Raw genomic sequence first — 26,157 nt, 5'->3', positions numbered from 1 at the left:
TGTTTTCCTTGAGGGGTCATTTAGAACAAGTTCAGACAGTTTGTTTTCACATTTCTGGGCTGTCAGCTTTAGATGCAGTGTCAGCTTTGCTTGCTCAACAGTGGATAAATTACTTATACTTTCATTTACAGAAGATGAGAAAATACCCTTGCTCAGGAGATCAAACTTATTTTGAAGGTTCTTAATTTTGGAAGCTAGCATATGAGCTGTAGGGTAGGATGAGCCTTCAAGGTAGACAATCAGTTCAGTCAGATGTGCACAGTTGTCTGCCACAAACATTGCCTGAACTTGAACGATAGCTAAATCTTCTGCAGACATTTTATTTAGAAATTTTATTCCACTGTTGTGCTCACTGAACTTTTCAAAGAATTCGACAATGTCTTTGAAATGTACATTCAAATACACAGCTGCTTCAAACCATGTATTCCACCTGGTTACAACAGGTTGTGGAAACAACTTTTGTTTTGTAGGATCGGCAGGGTATTTTGTTTTGAGAAATTCTAGGTATTGATGCTTTAGCTTTCTGGTATTTAAGAAAGCATTTTTCACCTTTACTACAGTCGTGTTGAGCTCTTCAAGATGTGTTTGCCACATAACCCCTACCAGATGAATCTTGTGAGCCCAGCACTGCACATGTTTGAAATTGTCACCAAACAATCCTTCAAGAGTCTTGGCACATTTGGTCATGTACCTGGCAGAGTCAGTTACAAATGCTGATACAAGAGCGTAATCCACTTCATACATTTGAAGAGTGTCAACAATAGCACGAGCACATGAAGAGGAATCAGCACAGTCTAATACAACAGATGCAGCAAGGAAAACAGCCTGTGTTGTGGATGGCTCTAGTGTTTTGAAGACAACGTTGAAAACACAGCGACCACCCCTGTCAGTAGTTTCGCCACTTAAAACTGCAATTGGTTTGTTGGTGATTGCTGCCTTAATATCTTGACGTTTCTGTTCTGCAATTGTGGGTATATACTTTTTGCGCAGCCAGTCGGCTGTAGGTAAGTCACCACCACCTTTTACATATTCACCAAACCATTCACGAAGTTTGGGATGGTCCAGCTTCTCAACTGGAATGTTTGCTGAAAGAAATGCATACGTAGTTTTTGCTACAAACTCTTCTTTTTCATTCTTAAATTTCTTCCCAATCTCCACTGATTCTGCTATTGATATCTGTCGTTTCGAACTAGAATTCAGACTCACTTTTGCCTTCTTGTGTTTCTCGCTTGCCACGTGTTTTACAAGAGTATCATAGCGCTCATGTTCTAGTCTACAGTTACAGTACCTACACATTAAATTACCGTCACACAAATAAAACCTGTCACTTTTAAATTCTACTGCTCTGTCACTAGGTGATACTTTCGGCTTCGGCATCGCACATACCCTGAATTCTTCAGTTATTTCACGAAACTGCCTTTGTTGTATTTAAAATAACATAACGTTTTTTTTTCCTTTTCATAGATTAACATGTTTGCATAATGTGTGAAAACTCTATGGCTAGAGTACTGTTGCAGTGTCGCCAAGTATACTAGTATACCATTCTTATTGGAACATGCTCCGGGATTTTGTCCGCCTAATCTATGTTTCACGTCTTTGCATTGAATATATCTATGGACTCTATGAAGTGAAGAATCAAAACAAAGCACGGACATTGTACATACAACCTGTATTTCATTTTATAGTGGTCTAGAATGGAATTCAAAACATGCCGAGTTGATTCCTGCCATAATGATGCTACGGAAACGAGAAGTTTATGTTAAATAAATAATAATAGCTACTGAATGTTGCCTATTTTCGTGTTTTGTCGTGTGTTGAAGTGTTTTTCGGTGTTTTGTCGCACATTAATGTGTTTTTCGATGTTATTTCGTTTTATCGCGATTCACCATATAATCGGGACTCTAGAAATAAGGTGCTGGCGTTGACCTTCCGTCCTCTTGTCTGCTTGATGTGCTGCTTTACTGTGTGGAAGGGAGTGAGGCAGCAAACTTGCACCCCCTTCTCTACCCATCTCTCCTACCACTGTACCACATATCCCAACACTTGCTACAGTCAGCGAGGAATTTAGAAATTTGTGCAGGAGCTGGAGTGTAGCTTTCAAAGCACCAATAATCGCTGCGGTTTTGCCAAGGAATGTTGCATTTGAAAGAAAAAAAAAAAATATCACAGCCGAGTCTTAAAAACCAGTTACAATACGACACGTGAAGTTAGTGTACAGCGCCAGTTTGACATTTACGAGGGTCGGGAGAACTGACACCCAGCCGGACAGACATAGCACAATGGCACCTTTCATAATGCTTTTTAAGCACTGCTCTGATATTTTAATTAAACAATTTATATTACTCTTGATGCTATACATACAAAAACCAACACAGTAATTTATTTACACACAGGTAACACATCCCATAAAATGTGCGAATCACAAGCGGGAAAATACAGTGGTGGCAACATTCATCCAAAAATATTTTGGTAACGTCCTTTTCTACTAACGATGTTACTTTTCTTTAAAAAAGTAAAGTTTTATAAAAAGAATTTAAGTATAATAAAAAAATCTTCAAAATACCTAATTAAGGATTTTTTTTTAGCACAATGTGTTTTTGTGTTATTTATAAACAGGATAGAAAGCCATACAACAAAATAACCAGTTTGTTACAAATTTTGAGAAAATTGAGATTTTATGAAAAAATAACCTCCCCTTTCACATGTTAGTCTCTCGTCTGTCACGCCTGAGCAGAGATTAAGGAATCCCTGGACTAAAGAGGCACAAGTGACAGTTTACAGGCTATGCGTAGAGCCAAGATTATATGGTTTTATGCGAAATCGCGAATTTTCACGCGAAATTCATCCCAAACCGCGAAAAATGTGAAATGTTTTCTAACCACAAATAAACACCTCAATATTGATTTAAATCGTTAACTACCGACTATTGGTTGATTGACAAAAATTCCGTATCTGTTTGTAGAAGAAATGGTCGTCATCCAACTGCAGTGTGGTGGTTATTTAATACGTTAATAATTCATCTTAAAAAATTACAATATATCACAAAAATTGACGATTTCACGAACAAAAAAAAGATCGTTATCAGAGTTAGGTTAGGGTTTTTAAAACTCATCTAGCCACTAGAGATCACGCAATATTAACAACTGACGATCGTAAACTAAAATTAACAAGTTAACAAACACAACAACGTGAAAAATCTCAGCGCCTTGTTTGCTGTATCCTTTGAAAAATACACGTGAACAAAAACTGCATTCATTAAATAAATACGTATGAAAATAAAATGAAAGCGAATATTGATATTTAATGATCACTTGATATTTAATGAAATTTCACTGTAACACAATTTTGTGTGCTTGTTGAATAAGCAGTTTACCGTCAAGCCTTCATTTTCATTTCACACTTCACAGGCGAGAGAGCCAAAATCGTAACATAATCGAAGTTTTCAGATCGCTAATGAAAAAGCACCATATTGCAAGGATTTATTTATTTTACGATCATTAAATATTTTAAATAACGCTTACCTACCCAACCCTTCCGGAAAATAAATAAAAACATTTATTTCACTGACCTGACATAACCTAACTTTTACTTCGGGTTGAGTATATGGCTCTCTCGCCTGTAAAAAGTAGGCTTCCCGCGGTTTATTTTTTCGCTACAACTTCAGTAAATACTAGTTTTTGGTACCTCCGGGCTTTGTTTACAAATGACGTGCATAAATGAAAGCTACTGCGGCATCACGTGCTGACAAGTTTAAGAATGAGGGATTATATGTCAGTGACGGAAAAATACTTTTCTGTAAATGTTGTAATTGCCGTTTGGAGCATGAACGTAAGGACACGGTAAACAAGCACATAATTAGCGACAAACATGTAAAAGCTAAACGATCTCCATGCACTTTGAAACGACAGCTTTCTATCCCAGAAGCAGGAGTGGCGAAAATATGCGCAAAAAAACAAAAGGAAGATTTTGTTCTCGAAACTGTTGAAGCCTTTGTAGCTGCAGGTATTCCTCTTGAGAAACTTGACAACAGCAAGTTGACTGCATGGATGCAGAAGCATGTAAGTGGTGCTGGTGATCTTCCAACAGCGGATTGGATGAGGAAAAAGTACATTCCCCTACTTAGAGAGAAAAAAGAAGTGGAAATCAAGCAATAGCTCTTGGGGCAAGATGTGGTCATACTCGCAGATGAAACCACTGACAAGAGTAATAATTGTGTTTTCAACATCTTGTTTAAAATTCTGAAACCAGGTGCTGAACAAGATGTTATCTTAGGGGCTTCTTGTGTCCTTGATGCAGCAAATGCTGTTTGTTGTTCTCGGGCAGTGATTGATGTATGCTCCAAATATGAAGTCAAGGAAGAAAACATAATTGCGTATGTTACAGATAGTGCCAGGTACATGACAAAATCTGCTGGCACCCTTGAAGGTGTATTTGGTGACCACATGTACCACATACAATGTTGGGCCCATAAAGTAAACATTGTTGGGCAGATCTGGCAAAACAACTTGGAAGAACTGAACCTCTTCGTTTGTAAGGTAAAGATGGCCTTTCTTAACACCAGAAAGAGGAGGCATGCATACCTTCAATTTCTTCTCCAGAAACATGGAGAAAACAAGGCTCTGGTCAAGTTATTCCCCATGCCAGTTGTTACACGTTGGAACACATGGTTTGAATCTGTATCATACCTCGCACTCCATCTGCACGACATTGTGGAATTCTTTGAGCAGCTTAGCGAAGATAACTCTGGTGTTAAATATATCAAGGGACTCCAGAAGGAAGAGTTACAATGTCTTGAGGCCACTCTTACATTTGTGGCTCAAAACTGTAACACCTTTGTAGAGCTAATTAATTTTCTTGAAGGAACAAAGTATCCTACTGCTCATCAGTTGTGCACAAAATTGAGAAAACTGCAAACTACTCTTGATGTCTTGGCTAAGGGAATATTTCCTGAAAATGTTGAAGACATTTTGGCTGAAATGAAAACTGTCAACTCTGCAGCCCTTAAAGAGCAGTTCAAGAACACAGCTAAACTCAGTCTTATAAAACTGATTGATCTGGTGAACACTGATCCATCTCGTCAACTATTTCTGGGAATCAGCGCGCTAATGAATCCTCAAAATGTAGGAAACATTCGTGTGGAGGAAAAAGAATTCCAGAAACATATTGGGAACCTACCTTTCCTTTGCAAGGTGCAGAAGACCTCTGTAGCAACAGGCTACATAACACTCCAAAACCTGGTTTCCCAAGAGCAGAAGAAACCGCATGTGAACTATATAGACATGGTGGACATACTATGTAAAATGAAAGCGGATTATCCTGAATTTGCAGCTGCTGCTTTTAAGTTAATATGGATACCTGCAACGAATGTGGACTCAGAAAGATCTTTTTCTAAGTATTCTGTAGTTGTAAGTGACAGAAGAAGATCTCTAAAACCAGAGAATGCTGAACTGCTGACAATGGTGGCTTTTTCCTGAGCTTAATTATATTGCATTTATAGAACAAAAGTTTAACTGTAGTTTATATTTCAATTAATTTAGACTCTCTCCTGAACTCAGGAACAGTACTTACCTGCATAAGAATACTGAATATTTTAGTTATTAATTTTTTATGTACTCTCAACATAGTATTGTTTAATATGCATATTTTAAGTCTCTAACCACGAATTATTGAAGCAATTGATCAAGGAAGCTCTGCTAGGTGTGTACATGTTATTACATGTGTTTTAATTTTTTATGACGATAAAGACGAAATCCACAATTCTTAATGACGAAAAGTCCTTTTTCATAACACCATAAAATCTTGGCTCTAGCTATGCGTAGTTCAACTAAGCTGTTCTCAATGGCAAGATAAAAGTTTGGAACTATAACGAGACACCCACTGCAGTTTTGGTAAAATTAACCAAATTATTTCGGAGTTAATATGGTATAAAGCCTTGTCATTTGAACGACAGTTCTAATGTAATTTTGAATCTGTTTGTGGTAAATTTAAGTTAGCTAATAACTGTTGAATCAGTCTTTTTCTCTACTAGGTTTCTCAATAACAGGGAGCGACAGAAACATACACTTAATAATGGAGAAATGAGAGAGAGGGGTTTAAATAAACATCTTCAACCTTCACCTTGCCATGGCCCCCAAGGCTTTGCGAGTGAGGGTGAGAGGACTGAACATAAGACTTTTGGTTACGATTGCTATGCCAACATGAGGGCACAATTTGGTTATCTGTCTTACCAGCTTGGCACTGTCTGCCACGGAACAACTTGAGAACCCACACGGCAGTTTTGATGCATAAAAACGTAGAAACAGGTGAGAATTTTTTTTTTAAAACACTAGCCAACAAATGGCGACACCATCTCTGCCTTCCACTGTTGCCAAACCAGACGGACGTGCTACAGCTAGTCACTCCATTGCACCCGCGACTAAGTACAGGTTCTACGATAAAAAAACCCAGCAGTTAAAAACTAAAAATTCACATATTTATGACAGGATAAAAAAATTCTAGAATAAAATCATTCACAAAGAAATCTGAGCCACACACCCATAAACATAATTACATTACTTTGAAAGTCATTTTTACATAATTAATAGGGTTTAGTAATTGTTTGCAAATACTTCAAGCAATACTTTTTCCAGGTCTCAATATTATGCACTAAATAAAAAAATATATATATAAAAATATTTTTTAACCAGCAAGTGGCCTGTCATGCATTCCCAGTAATTTTCAACAGTTATGGCAGTGTTCAAAAATTGACATGCTTAAGCTGTAACAGAGTGAAGTGTACATAATTCAATTTGCATTGGGTTGTATTAAAAAGGTAATTATTTAAAGGACAATATAATTTTTTAGTAATCATCCATTTTGTATTTTGCTTTCGCAAAGTTCGTTCCTGTGAGACATTACTGCAGTGACTACGTACCCATATCTGCATAACAGCTTCGTGATTAGTTCAACTTTCCTCTTGGTTCCCACAAATATAATGGTTTTGGCATCTCGTTCTGATGAAATTTCTTGAATAAGTTTACCCAGCCTGAAACATTTTCACACAAAATGCATTAATAAAACCCTCCCTACACTGAACACTTAAATCTCCACCATCCAACAAGGTATGCAAGTACAAGCTGCTCTTACAAAAAAGCCCAACAAGAGCTTTAGATGACAAAAGATAAGACAAGGACAGCTAAGCAAATTAATAAAAATCAACAAAAAACTTGCAATTTTTCCTCTATGGTCAAAAATGCTAGTTGCGTAAACATTGTCAGCTTACTGGACAGAAAATTTTGCAATTGTGGCAATAATCAAATTACAGTCAAACCTCTATCTATCGAACTCGCATGTATCGATTGTCCGTGTTTATCGTATACTTTCTACGGTCCCGCCAAAATTGCCATACAACTAAGGTTAAAAAAGTCCGCTTGTACCGATGTTCGAATTATCGTTTTGTCCGCATTGATCGTACAAAATATGTGGTCCCGTCACTATAAATTATAATAAATGATCGTTTAACCATAAATATTTTGCAGAAATAACCATTTCTTAGACAGAAACCGTCATAAAAACAGTAACGATTGTATAAGTAAAAATCACCTTAAATCTGCAGCCGAGTAATGGAGCACGTAAACATGAAGAAAAGACAAATGAACAACAAACTACGAAAAAATATGGATGATGTACCATAACTACAGTACAAACCCAATTGTTATCTTACGATAATTACCATAAAAAGAACTACAGATTCTTTGTTGATACCATAATACTACAGAAGCACGATAGCTACCACATTTGCACTATAGTTACCGTAACAACCGAAATGTATATTTACCGTGATGGTAATGTACGTATTTATTTAAGACATATTAAAATTAAAGAACATTACTGAAAAAAAAGCATGTTAAATATTTATATGTACGGTTAGCACATGTTGCGAAGAAATAATGCAATCTGAAAGAATGCAGTACTACTACGAAAAGTGAAAAGGGTACTCGTGGATTTTTAGGTTATGGCAGTCTCTCACGTTTTTTCAGTAATATCGGCCGAAAATTAACAAGCATATCGGAAGTAGGCAGAAATGCCGATTCAACTAAATATTGGCAAAATCAGCTTCTTCAGTACACATCTATATTTGATGGCATGAGTAAACATTTCAGACTTCAGGTATTGAAAAAGACTTTAATTTCCATGTAGGTTTATTGTGTGTATGTTTTTTTTTTGCAAGTGTAAATTGAATTGTGTAAATTGAATTAAGTAAAATGCTTCCATTTTTATTTTTTTCAAATGATTAAACTTTAATGACAAGTAACTGATATATTTCTGACACTAATTTTGAGGTTGAAATATTTTTTTTCAAAATCTAAGAGTGAAGTCCACATCTATTGAATGTCCGCATCTACTGAATTTTTTTGTTGGTCCCCTGAAAAACGATAGATAGAGGTTTGACTGTACTTTAAATCTTTTTTAAATCCTAATTTATGAAAATTCTTATGACCTACCACTCTAAATATGATATGATTCCTTAAAGGGTACAAATCCTCCTCTTAACTTTAGAATCAAGTTTTCTGATTCCAAATATCGATATGCCCAACTCTAATATTAAGAATAATTACACATTGTAAAAATAAATCTTCCATTTGCAAGAAAGTGCTCGTTGAGTTAAAAAAAACATAAAATTTTCATTTATAAATTGCAGCAGACAACAAACTATTTATACTTGTGACTACCAATGATGACAAAATGCTGACTTGATGTAAGTTTTTGGACATACGCCATTGCGCCTGGAATTTTTCGCGATCGCGAATTTTGCGAAAATTCGCGCGAATTTCGCATGAAAACGCGAAAAGTAAGTACATTCACGAAAACCACAACATTTCTATATTATACTGCGAATATATCCCCGAAAAGTACCATTACAGTAGAATCCCGCCGATGCGAGCCCCTCTGATGCGTCCATTCCGTTTATATGACCGTTTTTTGAGAAAACATGAAAAATTTAAGCAGAGAAAGTCGAAAATTTGAGTAAAATCGGCTGAAAAACAAGTCTGTTACACTTTGTTGGGCTCTATGCGTTCACGTTTATCTTGGCGAGAGCTGTACTGTAAGCAGCCAGGCATACAAAAGACGTCTAAAAATAGATACCACCCCTCTAGACTGGCCACGCGGCAGTGTCTAGACGAGCTCGGCGCCTCCACTATCGCACGAAAAGCCCCTCTCAGCTGTCATGTTATCTTACCCGCCCGGCGGCTTGACGTCATACGTGACGTGACGCGACGCTTACCTCTCCCATCCCCTGCTAATTCTTTAAGGCTCATCCCTCCCAGAGACACAAACCATGTAAAAACAACCCCCCCCCCCTTTTTTAAACAGCTAACATTTCAACACATTCCCTCCCTTATTTCAACCTTCTGCGTGAGAAACTGTCAGCGTGTTTTTTCTCTCTTTTTTTTTTTACGCTGCGAAGGGACCTGGAAAAGATAATTGCTTGAGCTGTCAAAATAAACATCGCTGACGGCAAGGGTGGGAGCGCATCCTGTCGGTCTGTCGTTGTGATTATCTACTCCAAAAACATGTCACAGCATTTCAGGATAGCATTGTTCTTATTTCTTTCGTTTATAGCCGAATGTTTTCTACTTGATCCACACAAGGTTAAAGTATCCTTTAACCCAAGTCTTGTGTTTCAGCATAATTACCTTATTTTTACATAAGCCGTGTTCGTGTATGGTTTTGATGCTCAAAATTGATCTGGGGTATAGTTCACACTAAGTTTCTTCTCATTTGTGCGCTGGGGTTTGTTCAAGTGGCAACCCCGTGTTCCTCCACTCCATTAAATACGAGCATATCAGTATCAGAAACATGGGTTTTATTGTACTGACAATAGCACAGTGATGTGCAAATTTTGCAACTGTAAAGTTTCATGGGATAGAAAAGATTTCATTGACAAACACCTAAAGTCGGCTAAGCATGTGGCATTGGCAAAAAAAAAAAAAAAAAAAAAAATTGTAGTTGCAAACATCTATAGCAACGTGTCTGTTTTGTGTAACTGTTTTGGATTTAATTGGCTGTTATTATGCATATTAGTCTATTCCTAGTGTACATGGATTGTTTATTAAATATATAAACTATTATATTCAATAACTGCACAATTTAGTCAACATTTAAAATACCGGTAAAATTTCCATTGCATAACGAAAATACAGACTTTAAACCACCGCTTTTCTAATTTGAAAGTACCGCTTTTTGCATATTGAAAACACCGAAATTTTCCAGGCCCTAGCCATTGCTAAAAACTTTTTCTGCTGAAAGAAAGAAAAAAAAACCCACGAAATTAAGCAAAAAAATTGCTGTTGTCAACAAGGATATAAACACCACAAAATATTCCGTAACAGGAATATGGTCCACAAAACAAAGAAAAAAAAAAAAAATGTACTAAGAGAACGAAAAATCCCAACAAATGATGACACAGAAATATTGAATCCAAAAAAATTGAGCACAACGGTTGAAACAGCAGACGTACTTCTCTTCCTTCTCGTGCTCCTGGCACACGTCGACAATCTGGACGATGTTGTGGTTGGCACACAGCTCCAGCGAGCCGACGTTGATCTGCGAGTACTCCTTCAAGAAGTCCTCCGCCATCTTGCGCACCTCTTTGGGCCACGTGGCGGACCACATCAGCACCTGCCTGTCCGGCTGCACACCACCACACGCCACATCAGCAAGCACGACATACGAGTACACTTCAGTAACAACGAGAAAACTATCGGAAACAAGAACTGCAGAATGCAGAACACCAGGAACTGTAACACAAAATAAACTAGGCTGGAAATTAAACATTTACCATTCATAAAATCTCGAGGTGATCAATAGTTTTGAATAATTACCAAAGTCCATCATAAACATTACACAGGATCTTGAAACAGTCACACGTTTTCTTTCAAGGTTTAGCGCTAGGATTACTTTAAACAAATATTTCTGGTTATGGTCTGAATAAATATTAGGAGTGCTAAGTCAGTCTGGTAAATATTGTACATGGATTACGGTGTAAAATTAAATACAACATGCATGCGTTGCTAACTCGTGAAAGTTTTTCCTTTGAATATTTCGTTCCAAGCTCACAATGAGATCACAATACTGTGGTGGTCGCAGTCGAAGCTCACCCTGATCTGGCCGATGATCTTGCGTATCTGCGGCTCGAAGCCCATGTCCAGCATGCGGTCCGCCTCGTCCAGCACCAGGTAGGTGCAGCGACGCAGGTTCGTCACCTTGGTCTTGAGCATGTCGATCAGGCGGCCGGGCGTGGCGATGCATATCTCCACCCCTTGCCGGAGATCCCTCATCTGCCGGCGGACCAACACAACCCCCGTGAGCCTCCGCGCAGCTCCCCACCGCTACTCCGACACTTAGACAATCTGCACGGACAAGATTACAACCAAAACACAAACAGTACGGCTATACACAGCAAAACAATGAAATGGAAGTAAATATATACAATGACAAAAAAGCAAGTGAAATTAACAGACTTCACCCAACCTTAATTCAAAGCACAATTTTTTTTTTTTTTTTTTAGAAAATTTTGAAACTTGATAATATTCATTATTTACTTACAAAGATTTGAACCAAGTACAGTAGAACCCCTGTCATACACTTTTCAACGGAGGGCACAAAAATGGTGTATGATACGGGAAAGTGTATGAAAAGGGAATGGCAATAATAATTTTTTTTTCTTTTCAATCTAGCATACCAGCACGTCAGATTAAATTAAATACATAATGTGTAAATAATTGCATTATATTAATGAAAGATATAAATTCATCATTATATATACATATAATAAAACCACCAGAAATGTAAAATACAGTCCATAATCAGCTGGCATGAGAAACAGTGATATTACAAAATTGTATGAAGTCCTTTCTTGGAGGGGAAAAACGTTACCAAGCCTAAATTAGAAATAAAAAAAATTAGGCTAATGTAAAAAGAAAATCTGAACTTTTTGCTTGTTTGTTTCATTTTACAAGCAACTTTATGCAACAGAACAATTTTCAATAAAATTTTAACTTGAGAAACGTAAAATACAAAACAATCCGATCGTAAGAAAACAATAACAAACGGGTATATTCAGTTCAAAGATTAATGAATGCACAAAATATGAGATCCAAGCCTTGGTAAAGCGCTTGCACCATTTTCATAATCATTGCTAGTTTGCGCCACTAGTCTCGTTTGGTGCTGGCCATAGATGCTACTAGCGAAGTGCACAGTCTTCCTGATACTATCCATATCTATGGTGCGATAAAGTTATTTTCTTACGTTTGCAAAGGTAAACAGTGAACGTTTTTCAAAATAAAAGCATTAAAACATAGTTTATCAGGAGGAATATGACAAAATAATTTGTGAATTTTAGGACTTTTCCGCTTCGTAAAAACGTATGAAACGGGAAATTAATGATTTTATAAGTGTATGTTCCGGGAAAGTAAACCATTGTAAATATAGTACTTTCGGCGGGACCAAAATTAATCGGTGTATGACACGGGAAAATGTATGAAACCGGAACGTATCATCGAGGTTCTACTGTACATACTTAGGTAATATTAATTTAAGTTTGATTGCGCATCTATCGATAGTCAAACTTATCACAAATTATTTTATTGTAGATGCAGAATGTTAACATTACACTATTTTGGTGGGATGGATGGTAAAAAAGAATTTATAAAAATACAAAAAGTAACACCCATATCTTTTGTTTTGAAAATGAAAATAGCTCAACCCCGCATCACAATCGAAGGTCACAGCCGGAGTGCAGCGAGCCCTACCGGGCCTCCTGTGCGTAGAGACAGAAACGTTAATTGAGTGGGTGCCAGTTCACGGAACATTCAGGAAGAAGAGATGGAGGGAAAACCATCAACGTGCCATATGGCCTTACACGCACACACGTGCTCCCTTCCAGGCTGGTTTATTTTCAGATTTTCCCCTCTTCTCGACCCATCAGGCGGCAGACACGGCATATTTACAACTGCCTGTTCATGGAAGTTCACGCGACTGTGGAGATGATGTGATTAAATAGCTTGCACTGACCCTTGGAGTTATGTATATTAAAAACAAAGGTTAATTATTTACGCACATATTCAACCATACAGTAAAATATATCTTCTAAACACAAAATTTGCATATGGGCCGCAGTACATTTTTTTATACTAAAAATCAGCATAAAATACGTGACCCACATGTGGGTAAATACGGTAACATTGGTCAATTAAGAAATAAAAATGAAAAAGCGATTACAAGTACGTTAATTATGGGAGCGATTCTCGCCGAGGAATATTGAGGCTGTGACGGTAGAAATGACTGACCCTCCTACAGTGCTGCTCTTGCATTGAGTTTTCGCTCAAAAATTTTTGAACAGGTATTTACCGTATTCACTCGCGTAATGTCCGCACCCTTTATTTATATATCCTTAAAAGAAAAATTAAAAATTTGCATAATGTCCGCACCAGTCGTCTACGGCGGGCAACACAACTTTGGCCACCCCTAAAGGACGCAGTACGAATGGAAAGTTGACGGCTCTGTAAACAAAGCCGTGACCTTGAGCTGTCCTGAAAGGGTGGGGAAATTCGTTGAACTGAACAAAGCACGGTAATGGTAAATACAGCTGACCAACACGCACGCAAGTTCAAGGCATGAGTTTCGCGTCGAGTTTTGTAGTGTAGAGTACAGAATGGGTAAATATTAGGGATGGGACGAATCCACATTTTGGTCGAATCCGAATCCTTGTTCGAATCCTCAGTGTTTGTCATCGAATCTCGAATCCCAGTCCCACACTAAACTTCACGTTATTAAAAAAATCACACATTTATTTTAAAAAAATACATAGGCCTATGTATTAAAAAAAAGCACATGTGTATTTATAAAAATTATAAAATAAGTGCATAGTGTATACGCCTGATATAAAATAGAGACAAATAACCTCAAAAACCACACATGTAAGTTTTCATCTGTCTAATTCTCTGTTAAATTAATCCTTCCTATGTTTTCAATAAAATATGTTTGCATAACAGACACTATTTAAAAAAAAGTTACGTTTTTTTCTGCAATGTTATATCATTGAAGGTTGGAAATGATCGAGTAGTTATGCTAATTGACAAAATACAGCGTAGTTTATATATGTTTGCGCTATTTCCGTTACCTTTAAAATATAGTTTAAGTATACAATTTTCTAGAGCTGGATGAACCTCAGTTCTCTGGTTTCGAACCGAACCATAGCAAAAAAATTTTGAACCGTGCCGAACCGAACCTCATACAGAAATAATTGTTTTGAATTAAAATGAACCGACCACCAGCATTTTGGTCTTTAACTGAATGGTGAGAAAGAAAGGTTCTCCAGTCATATGTAAAATTAAAACATTATATAGCTTAGCTTTATTAAAACATTGCAAAACATTTTATAAGTAAAGTTTATACAAAAAATAATGAAGGAAAGAAAACAGTTTAGAGAAAATCATATACTTTTAATTCATGAAGAAGTTCCATCTAAATTTCCAAAAGACTATCTTCCTTTTTCAGTGTACACCAACCTTCATTTAAAAAAATATATTATTATAAAGATGACGAACATTCAGCATAAGGCCACATAACATATTTTTGTGGTAGACATAACCTAACATTTTTAATAAGTAAAACTTTTTAATAGGACATTTAAAAAAAGTCGAATGTGAATTAAGTTAACTACAGTAGAACCCGTTTATAGTGAACCCGCCTATAATGAATTCCCGTTTATTGTGAATTTCCGTCTCGGTCCCGGCAAAATGATGTGAGGTTATGTATTAATTTATTGGATATAGCGCACAACTTTTGTCAATGTTGATACGTTTTCCCGTGTACCACGAACAAATTTTGCCGACATAATGCACATTTATCTCAAATATTTTCATATAATTACAAGTATTTTCACAAAACATCTATTCTGGATCACACTAACGTTTTTCTCCGCAATATGCTACTGGATTGTCCACTGTTCATATTATAAACAAGTCGTAATCGAGTGGCCTCGGTAGGCTACGTGTAGCCAGAAATGGTGCTCAGTTTGGTGAAAATAATAGTTTTCCCTGCATAGTTAAAGAATGAGCGAACGCGTGTACATTTAATAAGTTATCAAAATTAAACATAAATTACCGCCACACAAATACGTATGTACATTATAGCAGCAAATTCAATATTTTTACGTCTCATTTTTATCGTTCACGTTTCGGACATTTTGATCGAGTAAGGTTCGTAAGACTACCACTAGATAGAACTCTGTGGACTAAATTTTTCCATAGAAAGTGAGAAATTTTCGTTCCAGCTTTAGCAACTGTGATACTAAATGATACGTAGTGATCTTTGATGTGCCAGGCTCGTTATTTTTCGTTTATTTACTTTTGACGGTAAAAAGAATTTCTTGTTATTAAGCTGCAAATGAGCTTCAATAAGAAATACGTACAAATAAAAAAGGGTGAAAAACGCGTTAAAAAACGTAAGGCATTATCTGTGCGAGATAAACTGGACATTATTAAAAAGGTAGACTCCAACACCACTTTCCTGCACGTGTTAATATCAAAGGAACTGGGAATTGCAAAATCCACATTAAGTACAATATTAAACAAGATGAACAATTTTCTTTCTCAAGCTGCGAATACGTCACAGAGTATTAAATGCTTGAAAAAAGGAAAATATGCCGATGTCAAAGAACCATTAATAGAAAGTTTGTACATGTGTAGTGTATTAAAAATAATATCTGCATTTGCTCTTAAAATTGTTGCTTTGAGTATTTTCATTCGTTCTTTTCTTGGCTTAGGGCTATGTGTAGTTAAGATTATGCTTTTGAGTATGTATTGCCAATATAAAAGTTTTCCCAGATATAAAGTTTCCCCTCTATAGTGAACATATAAACTACTCCCTTCAGATTCATTATAACAGGGTTCTACTGTATCTACATTACAAAACCCGCTGACTGCAGTTGCTGTTTTCTTGGAAGAATGCTGCTCGTCAGAAGAAACTTTAGACATTTTTTGGGGTGGTTCTGGGTCATCTGGGTCGTCATTATCTTTTCTCCATTTGGAAAACTTAAACGACGTAAGCCTGCTCATCGCAAATCACCTCAAGAACAATTATATTGTAAACGTAACGTAAGAAGTGTGGTTATAGAAATTTGCGTTGGAAAAAAGAAAACACGAGAAATAATGATGGCTGCCGCGACTACGCTAGTCAACTTAGTACCGTACTGTAAAATTTACTGGACCAGTACTTTTAATAAACAAGATTAAATTAATATTTTCAGTACATGACTGTTATAACCAAAAAGGCCAAAGAAAATAAATACATCCCAGTAATTTAAAATATGTACCTAATTTACGTAATCATTTTCTACCGCATTTGTCTTGTGTTAACTTGATCACGTTAGTTTTACCGAAATACGAGTGTTCTCGTACATGCGCTTTAGTTTAACGTATGGGGTACGTAATCTTTGCTGATTTTACAACACTTCTCGTACATGCACTATAGTTAAAGGTATAATATACAATACCTTTGGCATTTGTACGATAGTTTATATTACGTAGTACGAGAAATGCATACAAAATTATCTAAAGTAAAAAAACTATGCGAGTTATGCGACGATTAATAATTTTTATTTTTATTTTGTCTGCGCTTGAAACTGTTGAGGCGACGATTATGCGATAAAAGTCTGAATATTACAACTAATTGAATTTTGTTGTGTTTTGTGAATGGTCTCAAATGGGATTTAGAAAATTATAAAAACGTATGTTTTTTTTTTTTTTTTTAAACGAACGTTCGGTTTTTCGAAAATATTTTAAGAGGTTTGGAACCGAACCGAACGTAAGGGTTCGGTTCGGTTCGAAATTTTCGAACTTCGGCCAGCACTAAAATTTTTCAATTACTACCTAAAACTCTTAAAAACCCACTTCGAATCCCACCTCGAATCCTACGAATCCTCGAATCCATAGGATTCGGTATATTCGACGAATCCAAGATTCGAAAATCCCATCCCTAGTAAATATAAATCCTTCACTGCGCGGTTTAAATTAACAGTTGTTCGTTATGCTGAAGAGCATGGGAACAGGGCTGCTGAAAGGGAGTTTGAAGTGCACGAAAAAAAAAAGTGTTCGTCAGTGGCGGAAAATAAAAGAACAGTTGCAGTCAACAAATGCAACACGGCGTGCGTTTCGCGGACCCAAGGCTGGGAAGTTCCCAGAACTTGAAGTTAAAGTTTTAAACTATATACGTGAATTAAGAAGTAATGCCTGTGCTGTTTCGTATGAAATGGTTCAAGTAAAGGTGCGGGAAATTGTGCGTTCCATGAATAAGACACAAAATTTTGTATTTTTGTATTTATCTTCGCATAATGCCAGCACCCCATTTTTTTGGCCATAAATGTGGTAAAATTACTGCGGACATTATGTGAGTGATTACGGTACTAAATGTTATTTTACAGTAGTAAAGTTACACAGGTGTTCATAATAACATGCTCATTTACAAGATCTCGAACAAATGATTCACCAGAGTTCCGGCCGACACTGCAGTCGCCGCAGTCACATACTGAGGCTCCTTACCAGTTGTAACAACTGGTTAAGTTACAACTTGTGTTTGTTCACCAACAATATGGCGCGGCATTATACCAAAAAAACCAACCGACGATTGCACAATTTTAATTGATTGCACTCGACATGACATTTTTACTACCATTAGGTAACAATAACAAAAACAACTGACCGTAGAAAACTCGTCACTTCCGGGCGCTAGGTGGGACTACCCGTTAAAACCGAAAAATTCCTCAACTTTCAGGCAGGCTGGCCAACGTGACAGTTTTGTTTCTTCTCTTCCGAGCACTGCACTATTCACACTAAGCAACTTGCAGGAACCTCAGAAAGTAACTGCCGGGCGCCGTGTGTCGCAAGGTCAGCCTTCCCCGGGAGGCTGCGGGAGCGAGCGAAGCTGACGGCCATCCACCAGATCAATCAGAACCTCACCCGCATGCAGAAGCTGCGGCTCAGCAGGCGGCGTGCGACCCGCCCCGGCGCAATCGTTATACCGAATATACTGCAGGATGTCTTTATATATACCGGCCCCAAACGCCATGTCCCTGCATTTTAAACCTGTAATATCTTGGATAAGATCCATAGAAACCACACGCTGTAAGGTACCTGCGAGTGCTTGGGCGCGCCTCCGAACACGCAAGTGCTGCGCACGCGCGACGTGGACCCGAACTCCTTGGCCACCACGAGTATCTGCTGGGCCAGCTCCCGGGTGGGCGCCAGCACCAGCGCGATGGGCCCGTCGCCCGACGAGAGGTGCTCCTGGTGGTTGATGTGCACGATGGCCGGCAGGATGTACTGCAACAGCCCGGCACGCCCCGCCTTCACCCACACAGCCCTGTCTGCGCGAGACACGCTCTGCCTTCACCCACCACTACCACTGCACAGCCCTGTCTGCATGAGACACGCTCTGCCTTCACCCACCACCACACAACCCTGTTGGCGTTTCATTTTAACTATCATCAAATTTTATAATAAAAAAAATATACTGTTTTAAATTAAATCATTAAGACACATGTTATGAACTAAATGAAGCAGTTGATCAACTATCATTTAGCATATGCAGTGCACATCTACACAAAGTGTTAATTTATAGATGTAATAACTAAAAGAAAATATAATCTACATGACAAACTTGAAAAACTTTGTTTAGGAATTTTTTTTTCTGACATATCACACAATATTTTCTCCAGAAAGCGTCTATTAACTAGTGGAAACAGCTGTATTAAAGTGCAAAACTTTTGGGTTTTCCACAAAAATTGTCTAAATTTTAAATAATAAAAATCTAACAGTTTATTGTCAAATTTTTCAGCTAACCATTTTTCGGGGTACTTCGCCATGATGAATATAACACCATGCACACAGTAGCAGCATTAATGCCACACTTATCAATGAGCAGACGTCCTGTCTCGAAAAGTCGCAGAAACAGAGTCTTAGTATTGCTGAATTAAAATACAGCTTACTTAGCTGCCGTTAATGACCAAAATGGAAGAATAAGGTTATTAAATGTAAAAATTAGCCCTTTTTAAAGTAATATTTGGCATACAACAGTTCTTATAGTAATTCACATTTTACGTAGAATGGAATACATTTTGCGGTTTGCTGAAATTTCCTATCCCAACAAGTAAACTGTAATCCTCCATTGACTTACTAGGCACTGCATATTTTCAGAACCTACACTCTTTGACCCAATTGTCCTTTTAATGAGTTTTCCTGCTCTAGAAGCACACTTTGTTTGATTCTTCCATTATTTTCTTAAGCATGTTTACTGTATTTTTGAAATTTTCCCAAACCAAGTTTCCCACCCCACCCAGCACATGCACTCGGCCGACTCACAGCCAAGGTCTTCCCAGAGCCCGTCTGTGCGATGCCGACCATGTTCTGGCCGCTCAGAGCAATGGGCCAGCCCTGAGCCTGGATCGGCGTGGGAGTGTCGAACCCTGCAGCTCTGAAACACAACCATGCGCAGACACCTTCAGCGTAGCTCATCAAAATAACCCCTAACTGATAATTAACTTGCAAGTGCATCCCTAAACAAATAATACTGTGCGAATATCAGTTTATGAACACCAAGTTATTTGCGAACATGAAGTTCCAATTTGAATAGTAAGATTAAGAATTAGAATACCACTAGAATTTTTAAATTATGAAATAAAAAAATTCTGTCTTGAATCATTCAGCTAACCTATCTTTTACCTAACCTGAACTACCATACAATATTTCATTTGAGCTCCTATTTGCCTTTTTTTTAAACAGAAAAATACAGTGAAATCCAATGCAATCAATTTCACAAAGAAACATTATTTCTTTTTTAAAATGCTGCATTACCAAATAAGTGGTTAAATAATCTATTTACATATTTAAACCCTGGAAATTCAAGAGTTTACATTGCTAACACAGCCAGGTAAATTTTACCTTGGTTCAGTAATATGATAACATTTTTGTGGTTAAATAAGCTCCTATTTACATATTTAAACCATAGAAATTCAAGTCTTTATTGATAACACAGCCAGGTAAATTGTATTTTGGTTCAGTAATATTATAAAAATAATTTCTGTGAATTTCATGAGGCATCATAAACCATTATTTAAGTTTTAAATTTTTTTTGTCACAAAGTCTGTTTGATCACAAATACATATTGCAAGGAAGCTGCTACTGTGGCACATGGTGTTAGATTGAATGTGACTACTGATTTATACAGTGTTGAAACTATGCCATTAACTTTTTTTTGATGGCCATCACCATGGATTGGGCATGTTTTGTGGTGTTGAGTATTTTCTAGTTTGTGTGACCACAGTATTTGCTGTGGTGAAATAAATAAAATAGTATTTGGTTTTCAAGTTTGAAATGACAAACATTCTGTGTTTTGAATCATTTATTATTTTGTGAGACAATGAAGAACCCCCACCCCCCTTTACAACTTTGAATTCTTGATGCATATGTTTAAAACATCACTTATTGTTCATATTTTTGATTATGAAGTCCCATTAAAACATCAAGGTCAATTATATAGCTCAAATAATTTAACCCCACCCATGAATGCTGGTATATGACAAACTCATGTCAAATATTCAGGAAAAGAATATTTGTTATTACGAAGTGTTGTTATTTAAGGTCAAATTGAATATTCGCAAAAAATAATTTCAAGCTTCGAGTGTAAAAATTTCAAATTTGTTTGTCCGGGTATCATGATAAAATTCACATTAGTATTTTTTTTAATCTGCTAGCCACATCAGTTAATAATAATACACTATTTGTGTTACATCAACATTAACTACACAAAACTTGGATCAGTTTCAAAGTTTCCCCCCAAAATCATAGAGAAATCATGGTACGCAAAAAAGAGACGAAAAGTGTATTTACTTGAAACATATTGTGACCCCAAACTTTTTGATTACGAATTCACGAAAAATACAGAGTCTGAAAGTTCATCAGAATTGTCAAAATATGAAAGTGATGTTCCCGGTACGTCAAGTGCCGCGCAAGTCACGAAAAAAAGTAAACAAGTTAAAAAAAGTACTTCAAAAATCAGCTCCACATCAGATAATTGGACTAAAACAGATAAACTTCCTGTGAACATCCCATTTACAAGAGTGAGTGATGTAAAAATCACTCCTCCAGAGCCCCTAAATAATGGCAACTTGCCCCCTCCGAGACCTTTTGGTTACCTCAAACTTTTTTTCACGGACGAGTTGATTGAGTTGTTTGTCACGCAAACAAATTCATATTATGAACAGCAGTTTCTTGTGCAGGGCACCATAACCACTAATTCTTTTTCAAAAACTGGACACCAGTAACAGAAACAGAAATGTGGCAGTTTTTGGGCCTCTTGTTGTTGATGGGCCAAGTCGAAAAACAAAAAATAACAGACTACTGGACTACGAGGGAAATTTACCATTCACCATTTTTTTTTTTTGGTAATGTAATTAGTTTGAATAGGTTTCTTCAAATTCTGAAATTTCTGCACTTCAGTGACAACAGTAATGCAGATTCATCCAATAAACTGACCAAAATTCAACCTGTGACTGATTTGTTTGCAAACAAATTTCGCTCAGTATACACACCCAATAAAATGCTCTCAATCGATGAGGGCAAACAAACCCGACAAGTAAGGCATAAAACTCTATATTTTGTGCGAGGCTGACAGTGGGTATTGTTACTCATTTTCAGTTACTCATATTGTTACTCATATTCAGGTGATGGCAAAACTATTCCTGAAATAGTGATTGACGTTTTGGGAGACCTGAAAGGCAAAGGTTATTGTCTCTTCATGGACAATTATTACAATAGTGTAGGTCTGAGTAAAAGGCTTTTGGGTGTCAACACACACACACACACGTGGAACACTTCGTCAGAACCGTGGTGCTCCCAAAGATCTTGTTGCTACCGCCAACAATTTAAAAAAGGGAGAAATTGTGTTCCGTCAAGATGGTGATGTCCGAGTAGTGTTTTGGAAGGACAAGCGAGTTGTGAAGCTTATCTCAACCATAAGATGACATTGTGCACATTTTACCACTTTGTATTGTAAACAACGGTTTGCACATGTTTTAGAATGATTCGACATATTACGAAAAAAGGTTATTTGTATTAAACATCACATACAAGTGATTTTTTTTTTAATTTTTGCGAGTGTCGTTATAATTTGACTACTTCTAATAATTCGTTGCGCCAACATAATAAATTTCAAATTAAAACTTACTCTTTCCTCTTCCCTCTACACCTCTTTATTATGGTTTTATGTAAAATCCAAAAGTAGCACTATTTGGATAAGTTTCCTTGAAATCTTGTCAACTTAAAAATTTAATTAGAAAAATATTAAATATTCATAAATACTATGATATTCAATTTAAAAAAAAAATTGCAGAAGCCTATGCGCACACACACTCCTGTGCTTCCATAAAGTAGTTATCTGTGAAACCTTTAGAAATCACAAATTTAAATTCTGCTGCACTAGTGATGTTGGACTTACTGTATTCCCTTCATGACGTAGTCAGGAAAGTTGCCTTCAGCAAACTCCTGGATGGGATTGGGCACGTCTTTACCCTTGACCGTGATCTGCCGTTCAGCTCTGTAGTCTTCTACATCGTGCGGATGTCTTAAACAACACACAATCCAACATCGTCACCTACCTAATGACAAACTGTTCGCAAAGTCCTAGCCAAAACCACTATACAATTTTTGAATTATTTTACTTTAAAATAGTCTTAGCACGTAAAAAATACTGTTCAGATTGTAAAATCTGTATTAAGCATCTAGTGATAATGAGTGAATAACTTCACAGCAAAGAAGAACAAATACACAAAATGTCATCAGACACTTTTTCATACAGATCATACAATCATATGTAAGGACCCCAGAAAACATTAAATACAATTGACCAGAAGCAGTGCAAAAAATAGTTGTAAAAAATTTACCTTGAAATGAGTGTTTATAATACTTCATGAAAAGATTACAGGTAAGTAGAGGTTAGGATAGGTATATTAAAAGTACTATGACACTGTGTGAATGGTAGCTTAACTTGCAACACAAATTATTTCTGCGAAATGATGTACACAATTGATTAGGTTAGCAATATTAAAAATACTACAAGATAGTAAGGATGACTGGTTAGGATAGTTACATACCTTAAGTAAATTTAAAATACATAATTAATAATCATATTACAGAATAACCTAACCAATATTCTGCACTATTTTTAAGTATTCTTAATATAGCTACCTAAACATAATCACTCATAACAGTGAACTACTTGAAGCATCACAGTGCCCTTTTAGAAAAAAGTTTGAAAGAAAAAAATAAGGGGGAGGGGGACAGAAATAAACAAGCCGTTTTATTTTTTTTTAATTTGGAAAAGAGGCTCTTCTTTCAAAATACAGATTAAATATACACACTATAAACTCTATAACTTTCGTAAAATTGAAAATTGAACCAAAAAACCTGTTGTTAAATCATCAAAGGTAAAAATGGGGTGGTTTGTGTATGTGTAAAAGCAATACACCAATTCCTAAGATTTTGGCTTTTAGGCATAACCAGGGTAGAACCTTCATGAAGTGTAAGTTACTGTATTAACAACCTAAGCAAACACAAAGGGACAGAGCTAAACACAAGTGAAACACATTGCAACATATTTTCTCATACCACCGACAATTTCTTCTCGGCCTACTATAAAATTACCAAAACTTAAAAAGTAAACAAACTAGAGGTTATTTAAACTTCCATATTATTTTTCACATTTGTTATAAAGATCTCCAGGAAGAAAGATTTTCTCAGCTTAATAAAATACCACTTTGATCTCCAGGAAGAAAGATTTTCTCAGCTTAATAAAATACCACTTTTATAAGTCACAAGTAATAAAGAAAAGTTACGTAAAACCAGGTATGATATAAACGTCAACCTATCTTGAAAACGAATCAATCCCACTTTTAAACTAAATAATCAAAGTATTAACACGGTATCTACAGATATCTGGCAAACCAATTTCAGGACTTTTTCAGGACCTTAGTGACCACTAAACATAATTTTTTGCGTAAAAGTGTACGCAGCAATTTTTGTTTCAATCTGATTCAACTAAACTTGAATCTGATGCATCAAGCCCACAACATGATGGTTTAGGCATAGTATCTGTCACATTACTACAAAAATTTGACTTAAGCTTAAGCCTACTAGTTATTAGGGATTGTTTGCCTGAACTCAAGTCATTCACTAACTGAATATGACATTTACCCTTTTCATGTGTCTTAACCGAGTTGACACCTCCATGACCAATATCAAAGTTTGTTCTGCAGATGCAGCAAAATGCTCTATTCGTATCAGTTTCATTGCGTCTCAGCCACAACTTACAGGTGACTGCATATGGCAGTCCATACCAGCTGTTTCGAAAACTACATTTACCAGGCATTTTTATAATCACAATTTATCCACTACACACAGAAACACCCACGAGACATTTCATAATACACACAATCTGGAAGATATTTTCAACACAAATGCTTGTTTAATGCTAATTTGGCGGGAATGTACATGTGTTTATATTATAGAAAATGTCTTAATAAAATATAATTATCCTAAACATGTATGATGAAAGAGAGAAAATATATTTTCGTAGCACACACATGCATATAGGCCTATATATAACTGAAATATCACTACATATTTGTTTGTAAAATACAAGGAAAATTTAATGTGTAAAACTGAAATAAAAGGGGTATAACTCGGAAAATTATGGCATTGGTTGATGTATGGTCAAGTCACGTTTCGTTAAATAAAAAAAAATGTTTGTTTACAAGTTTAAAACTCACGCGAGTTTAAACGCTTGCTTCCACTTTCGCATAAATAATTACCATAATAAAGAGTAAATAAACATTAACAATGTCAACAAACGTAACTTACCTAGCCAGATTGTAATTTCTGCCGCCAACAATAATAATAATAAAGCAGAGGCCAAATGTGTTAATCATAACGTCGTATGTACATAATTTCATGTTAAATTATTCGTCGTGATTTGATTTGTAACACTTACAGCACTAAAATACACAGATTGCTTTTGTGATGTGTCTCAAGTTTAGTCATAAAGCCAAATACCGCACTGGCACATCACTGTATGCTGTTTCGAATAGTTGTACACGCTTAGTTCTAGCTTACTTTACAAACAAAAAACCTAACTTCGCTCGTTAAAAGTATTTTAGTATCACAGTTAAAAATACAGCTTCCTAGTACACGGAGACGTTCAATCATGTGGTTAATTTCCCACACGGATGAACAGCCATGTACTACGCTATCTTGTAACAGCAAAGGCCAGTGCACAAAGTGTAACAGCCAAGAAAGTCGAAGAGCCAATTGAAATTGTTCATGTTAACCAACAGCAAAAAGTCACTTTCTGAGTATTACCCAACGGTATTACCCCACATAAATGCTACTACGAATACATGTATAGTTGGTAGACCTGTACATTAAATTTGTCTGTCCGTACGAAACATAAACAAAAACAATTTTAAAAAAAAGTCAGTTTTATTAAAGTTTCGTGACTTTTTACACTTTTTACATTAATTTCCGGACTTTTTCGTGACTTTCGTGACCTGTAGACACCCTGATTAAGATACAAGATGTATGCACAGCACAAAGTCCAGTGTATCACATTTGAGGCGTTCATTAATAATAATTGGCGCTGTACCAGAACAAAAGACATTGAGATACAGAAAATCCCATTGTTACAACCCCTTTTCGAGGAACTGTGACAAGTGTGCGTTAAATAGCCTACCGGCCAGCCAGCAAACCAAAGCGATACCACTCGCTCTTGGACATGCTTCCCTTCTGTTAATACTAGACACCTGAAAATTTTGTGTTCAGGGGTCATCCATTAATCACGTGTTTTTTTTTTAGCAAATTTTTAACCCCCTTCCCCCCTAGTGATTTGTGGTGAGGTTTCAGACTACTTCCCCCCCCCCCACCCCCAAATAAATCACGTGTATTTTTTTGGTACAAAATATTTTTAAAAATTTCAGAATATCTTTAAATTTAAGTATATGTAATCTAATTTAATTCTGGAAAATTAAGTACAGTGATAAAACTGTCCAGACACACATTAAGGTTG

General features: G+C 36.5%; 1 protein-coding gene across 8 annotated transcripts in view; it reads right to left on the bottom strand.

The window, feature by feature from the left end:
• LOC134541407 (ATP-dependent RNA helicase p62-like) overlaps positions 1–26,157 on the bottom strand; it is a 76,626-nt gene that overhangs the window by 29,536 nt on the left and 20,933 nt on the right. For all 8 annotated transcript variants that reach the window (XM_063384836.1, XM_063384841.1, XM_063384839.1 and 5 more), the window contains 6 exons: positions 22,537–22,662; positions 19,404–19,515; positions 18,177–18,365; positions 11,142–11,321; positions 10,502–10,674; positions 6,914–7,024 (listed from right to left, as the gene is read on the bottom strand). In XM_063384836.1, coding sequence (XP_063240906.1) covers positions 6,914–7,024; positions 10,502–10,674; positions 11,142–11,321; positions 18,177–18,365; positions 19,404–19,515; positions 22,537–22,662 — 891 coding nt within the window. The remainder of the gene's footprint in view (positions 1–6,913; positions 7,025–10,501; positions 10,675–11,141; positions 11,322–18,176; positions 18,366–19,403; positions 19,516–22,536; positions 22,663–26,157) is intronic.

This window comes from Bacillus rossius, chromosome 18 (assembly GCF_032445375.1).
Source record: "Bacillus rossius redtenbacheri isolate Brsri chromosome 18, Brsri_v3, whole genome shotgun sequence".
NCBI classification, from domain to species: Eukaryota; Metazoa; Arthropoda; class Insecta; order Phasmatodea; family Bacillidae; genus Bacillus; species Bacillus rossius.
The sequence above is the reverse complement of the archived record's forward strand: the minus strand, read 5'-3'. Positions and strand labels throughout refer to the sequence as shown.